General features: G+C 45.6%; 1 protein-coding gene across 1 annotated transcript in view; it reads left to right on the plus strand.

Annotated features, from left to right (window-relative positions):
* Positions 1 to 13,314, plus strand: part of GAP43 (growth associated protein 43) — a 58,389-nt gene extending 45,075 nt beyond the window's left edge. The window contains exon 3 of the mRNA XM_064410213.1: positions 7,380 to 13,314. Within this exon, the coding sequence (XP_064266283.1) occupies positions 7,380 to 7,468 (89 nt within the window). The 3' untranslated portion in view covers positions 7,469 to 13,314. The remainder of the gene's footprint in view (positions 1 to 7,379) is intronic.
* Positions 13,315 to 15,329: the final 2,015 nt, after the last annotated feature.

Consider the following 15,329-nt stretch of genomic DNA (forward strand, 5'->3'; position numbering starts at 1 on the left):
TCAGCTTCCATGTCTGGCATCCATGGATGTGGGAAAGAAACAGCAGTGGAAGAAAGAAAGAGAGCTGCTTTTTTCCCATTCTCCAGGATAGAAGAATATTTGCAAACGTGGCTCTAACAGGGTTAACACCTCACATTCACAAGGAATATCCTCCCTTTTCTCTCCCCACCCTCTTCCTCCATCACTCCCTTTTCTCTGGAGACCTCAATGCTCCCTTCCCTCAGCTGAAGTTGGGTAGTTTCCTCGGCAACCCGGCAGCTGGTGTCTAGACACTGCAAAAGATGCTTTGCAATGGAGCTGTGAACCTGACTCCCCTTGACACCCCCTCCCCACTGCTGTGCACCCTGAGCATCTCTCCCACCATTCCCTCCCTTTCCTCTGCTGCATGCATGGATGCCAGTGCAGGCTTGGATTTACATGGTGATGCTGGAGGAAGAAGGGCCTGGGGTGGGATGAGAAGGAGTGGAAATCCCTAAGCCGCTGCCTCTTCACCCTGACAAAGTGCAAAGGCAGCTGGGGCGACAGAACTGTGTCTGGCTGTCCTCTGAGGATTTAGCAGGATCAGAAAAAGAGGCAGATGTCCAAGCTTGGACCAAAGTTACCAGCTATGGGACTTGCAGAAGTTGTAGTTTTTTGGGTTTTTTTCCTCACAGTTGGGGCAACTGAACAGTTCTTATATGGTTCTGGAAAAAGATGAGGTAGTACAGGAATAGGAGGCCCAAGCTACCATGTATTTGGGTCATATTAGCATTTTTGTTTCAACCTTAACAGGCTGACTTGCTTGCTTCTTTCCAGTAGTTGTTGGGTGACTTCTCTGCACCTCTTGCATGCTACTTGCAATGGGGACATTCCTCCACCTGCTGGATGGTGTGCCAAGGGTTTCCAGATATCCCAGGCGCCTTGTGCTCACCAGGACCCCCAGGGCTCACAGGAATCAGTACCATGGGTCTGTCTCTACTTAGTGAGGGATTGACCAAGGATTTGGGAGAAATCATACAAGTCAGTACCCTGGACCAGACACAGCCACTTCTGTGAAATACCCAATTCCTTCATTTCTTGGTGTTTAGCTGGGGCAGCAGAAGTCTACCAGTTTTCAGAAGCAGCAAAGTTGGGAGGGTGGAGGATTTTAGCTCTGCATATGATGCATAATAGGGCAGACTGCAATGGGCTAACATGGATCAGAAAGAGAACTGTGTAAGCAACAGCTCTGAACCTGAAGTGTGTCTTGTTTCACCAGTCTCAGCCCTATCATCGTCTGCCTGGAATAGACTTCTGGCTGGCTAGAAGGACAGATGGATCGGGACAGATGAATCAAGCTGTGAAGCCTGGATCCAAATCTGGATCCAAATGTCATTAAAACTAGGAGATGCTCAGGGCAGGGATTTTAAATGAGGCTTTCCAGTGCTCCTCATCTTAAAAAAAAAAAAAAAAGAAAAAAAGAAAAAAAAAAAAAGAGAGAAAAAAAAAGGTAGAGTTATCTCTGGGTCATGTGAGATCTGCTTATAAGAGGTCAGTAAAGCCAAGACTAATATTTGGGAGCAGAGTGATGACTGGATGAGGAACAGGTTTTCAGTTCCATCTCTGCCCAAGCTGTAGCTGGCAAAGGACAAAGTAAGGAGGAAGCACGACAAATGCTAGAGAGAGCAGTGTCTGAGTAGATTTGGGCAGTACTTCAGCAAGAATGCACAGGAGAGTTCTAGCTGCACAATCAGTATCAGCAATAATTATGCAAACACTGAGAAAGTAACAAAAGCAAAATCTCTGCATCTGTATTAGAATCCCAGAGTGTTGTGCAATTTCTCAACTCTTGGCATTTGCTGTGGTAATTTAAAGATCTGCAGTGGAATAGAGACAAAAAGGAAAACAAAACCCAAGCCACCAGTCACAAAAGAAATGATCATCAGAGAGGTTGCTGCTGCTGTGGTCATAAGCTGATGTCTTCTCTGATTTAATTAATCTTGGCAAGTCAGACGGGAGCTGGGCAGGTCCCAAGAGACAGTGTTTTACCCGGAAATCCACTCAACCTAATTTCACTAATGTAGGGCAGTGGAGAGACTTGGAGAGGAGCCTGCATGCTCAGCCATTAGAGCACAGCATCAGCAAAGGCAGCTGGAAGCACCACCATCCAGCAGAACTGCTGCTTGTGTGCCTGCCTCAGCTGCACAGCAACCAGAGCCACACATGTTCCAGGCATTTGCTCCCCCAGCAGGGCTCACAGACACAACTCTCACCCTTTCCAGGAAATAAGTGGAGTGCTGAGGAGCAGGAGCTCTTTAAGACCCTATAGCAGCAAGGCTCTATACGTCACTTCCATGTTGTTACTCTTCCATGATGTTCCCCAGCAGGTGCCAGTTGGAGCTGTAGGTATAAAGCCTCTCTTTGACACAGGCTCTTCATCTGGGAAACACACATCAGCCTTTCCCATCGTGCAGCTCTACCCTTCAACAATTCTGCAGTAACAGCTTAAGGTTTGTCCAAGGCTGCCCAAGAAATTTCTCAACTTGACTGCACCGTCCAGAGTGCTAAATGGAAGTGAGAACAGAGGCAGCTCAGCTCACAGATGCCTGTCTCTTGGCAAAACTATCCTATGGTATAAGATGATCTGGACTGCAGCAAAGATTGAAATAAAAAAGCAAATGAAAATCTTAGAGCTAGAAGGGTGGGACCACAGGACTGGAATAACCACGAACAGTGCAAGTGATGACTGGTGTGCATTAAAAGAACTGTAAGGGTGGTTATTGCAAGCACAAACTAGGTTGTTGTTAGTTTGAGATGATTTTTTTTAGCTTTCTGACCTTGCCATTATTGCTTTTCCCTTCAGGACTGAATTTGGTTTTGGCCCCCCCTCCAAGTTTTTTGGTATTTTTTTGCTTTATGTTACAGCTCTGCCTCCCCTCCTGCTCTCTTTCCTCCACTCTCATTTTGTGAGTTTGGGTCTTTCTTTTTGCTCTGTAGGTGGAGTGCTCTAGAACAAATGTGAATGTCTCTACCTTGGCTTACTGTGGGTGTGGATATTCCCAGGCTGCAACTTGTCTTAAAGTAGGCATCCAAACAAGACAAGTTAATAGAGTCTTAGAAATGTCCCATTTATTTCTACTAATTAGGAAGGAAGGAGAGGATGAGAAGATCAGCTGCAGATGTCTCTCTGTAGATGTCTGCAGTTAGGTGAGATATCCATCCACTCTGACTTCAGCTTTCTGATTTCATGTTACCACGTGCACATTGATGCTGCCCTAGTCCAGGCCCACCTGAAGAAAGAGCTCATTGCTTCCTGCTTGTTCTGTCCCTTGCAAGTGGACACAGGAGGCTCTGATTGTGCAGGCAGGAGGAAATCTCACTGTGCTGGTGTGTTCAGAAGGGAGGCAGCTTTGTACAGGTGGAAGTTTGGCTACCCAGGATGAAATGCTTTTGTTCCTCAAGCAGGGGATAGCCTGAATTCTCAACCACTTTTTTGTCACCTTTGCAACAAAGTACAAAGTGAATGAAACATGCCCAAAATGTGCAGTTCTGGCTGTATAATGGTATTTGTCCATTGCAAACCCAAAGGTACAATAACCCAGAGTTCAAAAAAATAGAAAATCAAGACTAGTATTGGATAAAGAGCAGTGTAAGAGATATCCTCTCTGATGTGTGGAATTCCCAGGACAGCTATCTGTGACTCTCCCTGGGGATACCCTGCCCTCCCTTGCTGGGACACTGAAAACAAGGCTGGAGAAAGCCCAGAAAACATACTGCAGAGTTAGCTTGCATCAAACAAACTGGTGAGTCAGATAAAATGCCTCACCTTTCCTTGTGAATCAGAAGCTGCTGTTAACGGGCCCTGATGTCACTGGGGTTGTGGTGCATTGCCCGCATTGTGCAGAGTGCACCCTCTTGTTTTCACTGCTGTGTGTTAGCAGTGCCACTGCTTGAATTTTGGTTTTTTGGGGTTTTTTTTGGTGCTGAATTCTTTTTTCTTTCATGATATTTCTTCTTGTTAAAGTTCATTACTACATAATAACACCAGGTTGCTTCTTTTCCCTCATCCCAAAGACTGATGAAGTGCTGGTAAAGCTGCTAGGAAATAAGACATATCTTAGCAGAGTGTAGCAGGACTCAAAGTCTTTCTCCTTAAAGCTCCAATATCATGCAGGAGAAAAGAAAGACAGTAATTCACTGAATTTTTTGTGATAATTCTTACTCAAAAAGCTAGAGTTCTTGTTTATATTTGGAATATGCGCAGTCCAGCATTTGAGTTGTAGGATCCCTCTCTGTTGGCTTGAATATTCTGATGAAGTGATGTTAAATTGTTCCTGCTGCTCCATGATCCCTGTTGGTCCAGTCTATTTCATGCATGGCAGAAATCAGAGCAGTCTCTGGCCTTCTTCAGCAGAGAGACATTGGCCTGCCAGCTATCTGCTCCCCAGAGAACATTAATGGGGACAGTGAGGCACCTCTGTGCAGTTCTTCTGACAGCCAGGGATCTCTAGGCGCCATGGGTACTCCCTGGAAATTAGATTTGCCACTGTGGTGAGCTAACATGGAATAGAGCATGGCAGAAAATTGTGTTTCAACTTGCCTGCTTATCCTAAGAGCAAGGACACCATAGGAACACTGTGAGCTAACCAACATCACTGCCAGCTCCTCCACCTTGAGTGTGAGCAGATTTCTTGTCCATCCTTCCTGGAGTGCTGTCAAGAGTCCACCACTGTAGGAGCTGTCAGGAGCCCACCACTTTCAGCTGCTGATTAACAGGGCATCTGTGTGACTTGGTAGCATAGCAGATGTGCAGGACTGCCAGTGTCTGTCTCTACAACCCTGTGCTTGCTGTGTTATGGGCCTGTCTGTTGTGCTGTCCTGAGGGGGCTGTGGGACTGCTGGCACTGTGGGACTTGTGCATATTTTTTGGTAGGAAGACACAAAAAGTTTTAAACACAATGAAAAGCAGTGTCAGACTTGGGCTCCTGAAGCCATGTTATGTCTCTTTGTTGCTCTTTCACTCATCTTCCATTTTTGTGAGAAAACACCAGAAATTCTGCCTTACTAGGATCTGTCAGAGCCATGTAAGAAATCAGACTTTGCTGCTGGCTAACAATAGTCTTTTCACTCAGATTTAGGGGTAGATGCTTGCACACTGGGATTCTACCCTCAGCTTTGTAATTCAATGTGTCTCCTGCTATGAATGCCTTGAAGAGCAGCATTAAAGGGACTCTCCTCCCTCCCAGTGATCAAGTCATTCAGGAAAATTAAAAAATTAGGCCATGCTTTGCCTCCCAATGATACTTGTTATGATCCTATTTTAATCAGTAGCCTATTTTGTCTCTGGTCTGTGGTGGTAGCTGTACCAGATACAGATGGAGTCCTTGAATAGCATCGTGCTTAGCTGTTCTGTATCAAGGGAAATCCACTGATGTTTTTGCTGACAGGGGGTTTGTAGATGCAGAGGCTGAGGCCATGGAGATGTTCCCACAGAAATTTTTCCTTCTGGAAAATCAACAGTCAGAATTTACTAAGATAAAAAGTATTTGAAGGTCCAGAAGCAGAGCCTTTAATGAAGATGATTCAGAATGGAAAGTTGCACACAACTTAAAGGTGATTCATAAGGATGTGGTGCTTAGGAACATGTTTAAAACCTAGGCTAAAAGGGCTGAGGGGAAGAGGGAAGTAGGAATGTAGCACCTACTGCCAGTATTGGAAGCAAATACAAGTCTGCCATCTGATGGCATCAAATGAATCAGGCCAAAATGCATGAATGGTGCCAGTAAAGAAAGTTTCACATCCCAGTTAGCATTCTCCAGAAACATGAGTATGAGGATGCTAATCCTCACAAACTAAACACTGGAAACTGAACATCCTCATTGCTAGGCTGACAGCATGGGCCATGGTGTGATTTTTGTGTACACCAAGTAGCTTTGCATCAGACAGGTCCCAGACACAGCTACCCTGTTCAGGAGAAGAAGAGAGTTTAGCCACATGGACATAAGCTGTGTGGTGCCAGTTGGCCTCGGGGCCAGGGAGCAGTTCCTGGCCCATTTTACTTAGTGGTACAATGTAGTTTGACAGCCCATCAGAGATGCCAGGAAGTGTGCAGGGAACCTACAGTGCTCTCTGAATGAGACAGGTACAGTATGTGTCATACAATGACATGTGGTCTGTCCCACATCACCCCATCCTCCTTCAGTGCTTGTTTCTTTTCCCTGTTCTTTGTTTCCCAAGTGTTTCTTTTCCCTGTTCTTTATCCCAAGACTGGATTGCTGCTTGCTTGACCTCCCAATGGGCCGTGTATGTGTGGGACTGGGAGCCAGTGAGGAAAAGGGAGAGATGGCAATGGAGCAGACCAGTCACTACGTGTGCTAAGACCCTTGTGCATTATTCTATCTTACAGCTCTGCAGCCCTGGGTCCACCACCACCTTGTCCTGTAAAAAGCAATCCACGCAGTACATGCACTGTTTCTGAAAGAGGCTGGGAACACGTTAGTGTACCCTTCTGAGAGGTGGGCAGTAGAAACTCCGAGACAACTAAATCTGTCCTGCTGCAATGAAGGAGACATGGGCTAGATGAACCCAGGCGTGAGATCACTCCAGCTTGAAGGGCATTTCTTTCATTTGCCTTTCTCCTTCTGGCTGCCTCTGCCTTCTCCTGAGTTCTGATCCTCTGTCTAGTTCATTAGGGGACAGCTCCTAGCAATTGTTTTAACTTTTCATGTGAATGGTATGCCAGAACAAGCTGTCTGACTGACAGGCAGAGCCAGCTCCCAGTTATACTCAGTGCTTCCCCCCAGGGCAGCTTTGCTTTTGAAAGGAGAGACTAGAAAACTGGAGAGATGTGGCAACCTCTGGATGAAGGCTTCCATCCTTGAAGGCTACAGACATTTCTCTAGATCTCTGTTCAGTGTGAGAGAAGTCTGAGTTACAGGGTATAAAATGTTTCCCTCTGGGTCTTGCAGGCTTCAAGTGTGTATAGAGTTTGTTCTTCGTGACTCTCTTTAAGTCTCGTCTGGGAGTATGCATATTGTAATTGGGGGACAGTGATTCAACAGTGGTTGGTACAGTCAGCGGGTTCTGTAAAAGGGTGTGTGTTCTAGCTGATAAGCCAGGAGTCTAATCAGTGCCCCTAATTAAATCAACAGTAGTTGTCTAGTGCATCAGCAATGAGCAAGGCAGCTCCTTCCAGTGGCATATGCTTTCTGGATGAAGGTGTTTTGTGAGAGCTACATGTTTGCCTGCTGGGCTGAACCTTGGCATGTTCCTTTCATGCTGCAGAAATTCCGGGGACTTTGAGATCTGGGTGACTTTGGAGAGAGAGAAGCCTGAAGCCATGCAGTCCATCAGGCTGTGTGCACATGCAGGATGCTCTAGATCATGGCTGACTAACGCTGGACCATCTCTTTCCCCACTAGATGCTGTAGAAGAAACCAAACCTACTGAAAGTGCCCAGCAGGAAGAGGTGAAAGAAGAAGAGAGCAAGGCGGACCAAGAAAATGCCTGAACATTAAGAAATTACTCCCCATTGCCCCTCCCTCCCTCCCCCTATCCTCTATCCTTCCTTTCCACCCCAATCTCGATTTCCCCCCTTCCTGCTCACATCTGTGAGCCTGTGTCTGTCCCTCTCCCATTACCACTTAAACCCTTTTTCTCTCTGTGTGGCAAACATTTAAAGAAAAAAAAAAAAGCAGGAAAAATCCCAGTCAAACAGTGTGGCTTAAACATTTCTTTGTTTCTTGGTGTTGTTATGGCAAGTTTTTGGTAATGATGATTCAATCATTTTGGGAAAATTCTTGCACTGTATCAGAGTTCTTTGACCTGGCGCGTGCGTGTGTCTGTCTGCCCACTGCGAGCGCTCTCTCTCTCTCTCTCTCCTCTCTCTCTTCTCCAAGTGTGTGTGTGTGCAATGTTACGTTCATCTGAGGAGTCCAGACTTACTGAGTGAGTTAAAACAAGGGGGAAAAAAGGTTCTTTTCTTCCTTTTTCAATGTGATGGAATGAACGAAAGAAAAAACAAACAAAGGACCTAACACAACAAATGAACAAAAAAGAATACTAAACCCCAGTTTGTTTTCAGAACTAAAACAACAACTAGAAAATGTGCCAATTAGCGTAATGCTTGGCTCCAGGCTCCTTTTTCAAACTGAACAATAATTATAATAAATGAGAATAATTATCATTAATACCACCGTGTCGCATTTCTATGCTGCTGTACATCCTGCTGGCCTGTGGTCTTTGGTGAGCCACTTGCGTGGCCCAGCTGTGCTCCTTGGCCACAAGTCAGTGACTGCTCTCCTTGGCACTGCTGAGGGGATTTTAAGGGGAGCAGGCTTGGATTTTGAGCAAGATGTTAGCACTGACTAACATAAATAATGAAAGTAGCAAGATCAGTTTTAGGAAAGATCACTGAAAGCATCCTTCTTGGAGACCTCTAGGCCCTGATTTGGGGAACTATGGTGACCTTGGAGGTATGAGCCAGCAGAGGGACCAGCTTTGATCTATGCCTAAAGTCTAACCCCTGCCAAGGGCTGTCAGGGGACAGGGCCCTAGGACCTGAGCTTCTCGCTACAGTAGCATGATGCTCATCCCATTGGGCTGGAGTTGAAGTCCCTGAGTAGCATAGTGTGGCCCCCAAAAGTGTTCTGTTTGGCAAAATAAATTGGGCCAATTTTTATTCAATATTTAATAAATAGGCACACAGGCAGGACAAGGCCTGGTGGCCTAGGAGCCAGTTGGTGGCACTTTGAGAAATACCTCATTCCTGCTCCTGCTGAACCCAGGGTGTTTCATCCAGCTCTAATGAGGGCCAAGGCTTTCAGCTGTCATTTATGGCTGTGGGCAGAGCCCCACCTCCTAAATGTCCACCAGTGCTTCCCACAGGTTGCAGGGCTGTTCCTTGGTGCCACCTGGCCTGTCCTAGTGGAAGACTGACAGACACCAAACCCTGAGCCTGTGCAGCCACGTGGGTGTGCTGCTGTCCTTATGAGCTGTGAGAGCAAACAGCTAAAATACATTTAGTAATATCTGGGCTTTCATAAAAGCTAATTACTGCTCTTTCACTGCCCTGATTATTTTAATGTGCTTTCCCAGCAGCTCCTGCATGGTTTCCTGGCCTCATTGAAAATGACAGCCAGAGTACCCTGCATTATAACTGTGTGATTCTGCAGGACCAGGATTAAATTGTCCTCACAGCAGGAAGACCAAAAGATGGGAATGCTGACAGCTCCAACATGCTTTGGTGGCTGATGCTTCTTGGAGTGGTGGCCCCATGGCCTTCAGAGGGCTGGATGGCACTCCTTGTCCTACTCCTTTGTTCTCCTCCATCTCTTTGTTGGAAATAGGGAGAAAAGATGAACAGTGTCTCCTCAGAACTGATCACTTTGAACGTAGACTGCTCACTGAAATTGCCATCAAAACATGTCAGGATTAATTTCCATGTGCTTCCTGGAATTCTGCAGAAATAAGAGAGAGAGAGACAGGGAGGTTTTTTTTCTAAAGAGAGGGAAAGAGAGAGTGGGAGATAGATTGGACAAAGATTTTTAAAAACAGGGATTAGAGAGATGAGGGGAGAAAAGATTTTCGAGTGGATAGATGGATGATAGGGAGAGAGAGGGGAGTATAGCTAGAGAAAGAAAGATTAGAGTGCAAAAGATGAGAGAGAGACAGGAAGAAATTAGATAATATGGAGCAATAGACGATTGATAGAGATAGTGAAACGTAGATAGCTAAAGTAGATTAGACAGACTAAATAGATAGAAAGATGGGCTGACTGACAGATAGGTATTGTGTCATACTTCATAGATGATATATATGCTAATATTCCCATGTCATGATGGGTGGTAAACCCTGAGACACCTTCCAGCCTGACCTCAATTCAGCAAATGTAGCTCAGACATCAGGCATTGCTTGGACCGTATGTCAGGTCTCACCACCCCACCCATGTCTGCCATGGCAGCAGCGGGATGTGGATGGTGTTTGGGAGGGAGAGCTCTGAGGGACACGGGGGCTGAGGCGTAGGGAGGAGAGGTGTACAGAATGTTTGCTGTTTGTAACACACAAGGGGCCAGCCCAGCGCAGACACTGCAGACACCCCGTGTCTCTAGCACCAAGTTGAGAGAACTGAGGCTCATCTCTCAGGATTTGTGGGAGAGGTGTTTGGGAGGAGGCAGGAAGGAGGGGCCATATTTTTTTGTTTGGCCTTATATCCTGTCATGACCATTTTAAAAAGGTTTTCTGTCTTGCCTGTTTCTGCAAAGACCATGTGGTTTCCCTGCTCTTCTGATTTCAGACCCCAAGATTTCATCTTGCCTCCACTTTGCTATTACTATTTTTAACTTTATAAGGAAAAGAAAACCACTTCTCATGTCTTCCTGAACACAGGCCTTCCTCCCTCCTCAAAAAATTAAACAACTTTCTCTCCCCAGGGATGTTTTACCTTTGTATTTCGCATGTTGCCTCCCCCTTGGCTGATGGTTGGGGCATCATGCGTGTTTTGTCACCGTTTGTAAAAACATACTTTGCCATGTTGCTTAGAGATCAAAGGGTTGGGTTTTGTGTTTTGGTTTTTTTCCCCCCACAAAGAGAACAGGATATGTGGTTACCAACTGCAAACCTAAATAATTTAAATACTAATTCCTCTCCCTTGGTTCCAGTTTAAAATTACTGGCTGTAACCAAGCACCCCCTATCTTTATTATTGTACCGTGTCCTGATCCTGCCAGAGAGTCAGGGCAAAGAGAGCGTGAGAGAGAGCACAGAGACAAGCCCTGCCTTGAGCAGGCAGTGGTTTAATGTGTAATACACAAGATTTGTATAGGAAGCTGGGCTGTCTTCAGGGTACAGGAAGAGAGCAGAGAAAAGCATTTGGATTTCCTTGAGTTGCCTCTTCAGCCAGATTTCCAAAGGCTAAAAGGAAACACTATAAAAGATGTAGCACGGGACAAAAACTGGAAAGAGAACAAGGGTATTTGAGGAATGATTTTTCTAGCAAGACATCAAGTGAGCTGAAAGCAGAAGAGGCAGGAGGTCCCAGAAGCAAAGAGTGGGCAAAAAGTCATCAGCAGAGTAACTGAAGCTTTTCTACTACTCTTGCTGCAACAACCTACAGGAATTCCCCAGGGAGTATGTACCTAATTCTCTCTCTCTGAAGAGGATATAGATTTGCCTGGAGGTGCCTGTGGTTGTTTTGTGTAAGAAAAGGGCAGGGTATGTCAGAGTGACTCACACTGGGAATATGGTGCCTGACCTCACCATGGCGTGCTGTGGAAATTCAGAGTCCTAGAGGGGCTTTTTTCATGTGCCTGTCGTAAGATACTCTAGTGACCCACAGCTATCCTGAATGCTCCTACCAGCTGTAGGCCAGTTCTTGACATTTCACGACTACATTTCACTAGACTAAGCTTTAAAAAAGTGAAAAAATTCCAACATAAACTCCCCGTCAATGCAGTAGATTGTAAGCATGAATTTGGTCTGCTTTGCAATGCTTGTGCCATTCTGACTGTCTGCACTGATAGCAGATGAAACCCCACAACCTTTGCAATAGTTGCATCAGCCAAGGAGCTTTTTCATGAGCCACATTCCAAAGGGAGGGGAAGGGCATCCGGCTGAGATCCCTTCAGACCCAGTGTTTTCCAATCCTAAACCCTAAAGCCCCGTGAGAGGCTTTAGCCAGAAGGAACTCACCCGTGGTGACCACATAAACAGCATTGCTTGGGAAACATATTACTCCAGATGAAAGAAATAGCTATGACTGATGGAGAGGAGTTTAGGAAAAAAGGAAATAAGAAAAAAAGGAAGAGGGAATTCATACCAAACTCCCCACAGCAGTTAGTTCTTTTTTCCTGTAGTCTCCAAATGGCAAACTAGCACTTGTAAGTTTTCATACTGAAGGTCTGATGTTTGTCATAGGTGTCTTAGGAAGGAAATGGAGTGGCTGCGGCTTGCGGAGGTGGAGGGAAGGGTTTGATTGAATGTTTTTGTGGTTCCTCTTGGCTAAGAAGTCCTCTTGGTGGTCACCTGCAGCTCAGCAGCACCAGAGGTGACACTGGGGATCCTCTTCCAGGCCTGTGCTCAGATTCCCTGTTTTTCTGCATTGCCACATTAGCACTTTCACTGGATATTTAGAGCACCTCAGGACTGGTTCTCCTCTCGCTCACACTGGGGTAACTCAGGAGTCGCTCCACTGGAACCAGTGGTGTTAATCTGGTGTGAAAATAATGCGAGAGGAGGATTCAACTCCTCGTGGGGGGGGGGATTTTCCAGGTCCCCGAGGGGGAAAAAAAATCAATGGGAGTTACATGTCTAACTGCCACTTGTGCCTGTGAAAGTCTGCCCCTTATCTACCTATATGTATATAGGGTACAGTTTTCAGAATAACCTAAGTGACACGGGCACTTGAGAGCACACATTTCACTGGCTTTCAAAGAGACGCAAGTTCCTAAGGCCCAGATGCTGAAGGATGTCCAAACTCCTCTCTGCAGCACATCTGGGGGTCTCAGGCCTGAAATTCTCCAGTCATTTCCCAAAATGGAACTGAAGATCATGAGTCATTTAGGTGGTCCTGAAAGCGCTACCCTCTATCCATTTTTCAGGGTGTTGATCTCAGGTCATGTGCGAGCCTGCATTCTTACCTACAATGCTTTATTACTACATTCTTCTGTTGAGCAATACTTGGAAGAAGAGGTGAAGGTCGAGATTTGCAGAACAGGCTAGTGACCCCAGTGGCTCACATCTGGAGTGCCCAACTTGAGAGACACCTCACTGGGGTCCAAGCCACAGGTCCCCTGTATGCTCTGAACATCAAGATTCATGTATTACACACCCAGAACCACTGGTCACTTCTGAAAAACAGAAATCCCAGCCTGAGACCTAGACTACTCTCATAAAAGAAAATCCCAGGTGAACTGTTCACCCAATAGCTTGGTTTTTCTGCTCATGCCTGTTCCCAATGAATAAAACAAATCCCTGTGCATCACCTAAGCCCTATTTTGAGGAGTTTCACTGGCATACAGCTGAAGTAACACAGTAATAAATCGGGGCCTGAAGAAGGTGGCTACAGCCTAGAGAGTATCAAGAACTGTGATGTGTCTGGAAGCTCAAAAGAGCAGAACTTGACAATTAGAGCGGCCCATTTCCGATGCTCTTGTGTGAGGATCTGGAAAGAGTCTCTCACTCATTGTACTTGTGCATTATGAATGTGTCCATCTGCAGAGATCTAATGTACACATATGTCCTGAATATTGTCCTAAGGTTGCAAGCTTAAAAAATGAGCAGAAAACATTCCCGAGAAGTGAGAATAATACAGATGTCTGTATTTGAAAAATTGGTTCAAATAAAGTCTCTCACTTATAGATATGTGTAGTTGTGTGCCATTATTTGCTCCCTTGTGTAGGACTTTGATTCTTTTACAAAAAAATCTCATTTCGTTCTCCCTTGACCATCTCAGTCAAGTCCTACTACTGTGGAAAAAAAATGCTTTCTACTTATTCTGTCTGGGTAAAAAGCTATGTTACATTGAAATGGTGAAGTAAAAGGCCATACAGGCCAGTATGCTTTTATTGTGCTTAATATCCCTTGAGGTGGAATATCTAACTGGCCTGATGGATGATGTTGTCGCCTGTGCAAAAGTTCTGGGTTTTTATATAACATGACACAGACATCCCCATGGATGCTCTGACCCAGGAAAGGCCTGTGGTTGTCTGGGCGCTGCCTGGAAACTGCCTGGAAAAGGCTGAACTGAGAAACTTGGGCACCACATGGCTGTAAAATGTCCATGGCAATATCTGGGCCTAGGATGTTCTGAGTCAGTGAATCTGCTTGGATGTAGAAATGGGAATGGGGGTTACCAAGCAGTAATGGTTGGACCTCTGGGAATCATCCAGTCCAACCTCTCTACCAAGCCAGAGTCACCTAGAGCAGGTGGCACAGAAGCCAGAATATCCTCAGAGAGGGAGAGCCATGACTTCCCTGGGCAGCTGTTCCAGAGCTTTGCCACCCCCAATGGAAAGAAGTTAGGCAACTTTGTGCAAGCTTATCTAAAGATATCAAATTCCTCATTGGATTTAAATATTCAGTAGCTCACTGGGAAACACCAGAAGTTTTTGAGACAGAAATATATATTTCAGCAGAGAAGAAGCCTCACCAATTATTTCTCTCAGTATCAAGTTTGTGCCAAGTGCAATGATATAAGAACAGAGTAGGAATTGCTGCCTGGGCTGTGCTAGGCTTGTGACTTAATCCTGAGCTGTATCTGACAGCAGCTTGAGAGTAGAGCTGAAATCAAGCATTTTTGTCACATCTATTCATCCCAGGAAGCTTTACAACCACTGTTTAGAAATCACTTGCAACTCATCTATGAAATACAGCAGCTGGCTTAGCAAGGGCCCAGAAAATTCTTGATGAGGCTCCAAGGAGCTGCCTGGGAAACAGAGCAAGCCTCAGCACCTCACATGGGTTCTGGACAAAGTGCCAATTTACAAATGACACAATTAGATGTCTGTATTCTTGTATGTAATCATCAGTTGCCTCGTGGCTTCTCCAAAAAAGGCGTGGACTACATCTTGTGTGCAAACAAATATTAAGCATTCAAAATCAAGTGGTTTCAATTAGCCACATCACTAGATTGCAAGGATCAGCCCTGGCAGATTGGCTTTGCTTCTGTGGGGCAAAACACCTCTAAAAGGACACTCAAGGAACTCTCTCCAAGTAAATGGTTGTCTTGAGGTAGCAAGGCTGCCTTGCACTTTTTTAGCTGTGGCACAGGAGAGGGGGAGGGCAGGAGCTCAACAGTTGGCCCAGGGCATGTGGGTCAGCTGAAGCTCAGCCTCATATAAATCTCCACCTGAGACTTTCTAACAAGGCACACAAAGTTTGCCCTGCATGATTTCCAGAGTCACATTCATGCCACTGCAAAAAGAAATAAACTTTCTGCCTGAATTGTAGAAAATTACCTATGACTCACTTTGGGTGTTCTACCTCCTCCAGTTGCCCAGGCGAACTCCCTTTGGATATCTTGCCACATCCATGGAGTACAACAGCAAACTTTTTTCCCAGTTTCTGAGTGAGCAAAGTGTTTCCCATTCCTTTGGTGTACCCCTGTCTTACCCCACTCTGGGCTGGGGGAGACCTCTTTTCCTTGGGGAAACTGCAACAGGAACTTCAGGTTTTCCTGGTTTTTGACAATGCCAACAGCTTCACAGCACACTTGCCACCTTCATTGCTCTAGTTAGGTCACAGGCAAAAGGCTATTGTTTCTCATAGAATCACTTGAATTTCTAAGTCTGCTTTCCTTTACCCAGCAGTGTCTATGAAGCCCTCTGTACTAGACATTTACAGTCTCCCAATCTGCAACACTTTGCCCTTTTTATC

The sequence above is a fragment of the Passer domesticus genome, chromosome 2 (assembly GCF_036417665.1).
Source record: "Passer domesticus isolate bPasDom1 chromosome 2, bPasDom1.hap1, whole genome shotgun sequence".
Lineage (NCBI taxonomy): Eukaryota > Metazoa > Chordata > Aves > Passeriformes > Passeridae > Passer > Passer domesticus.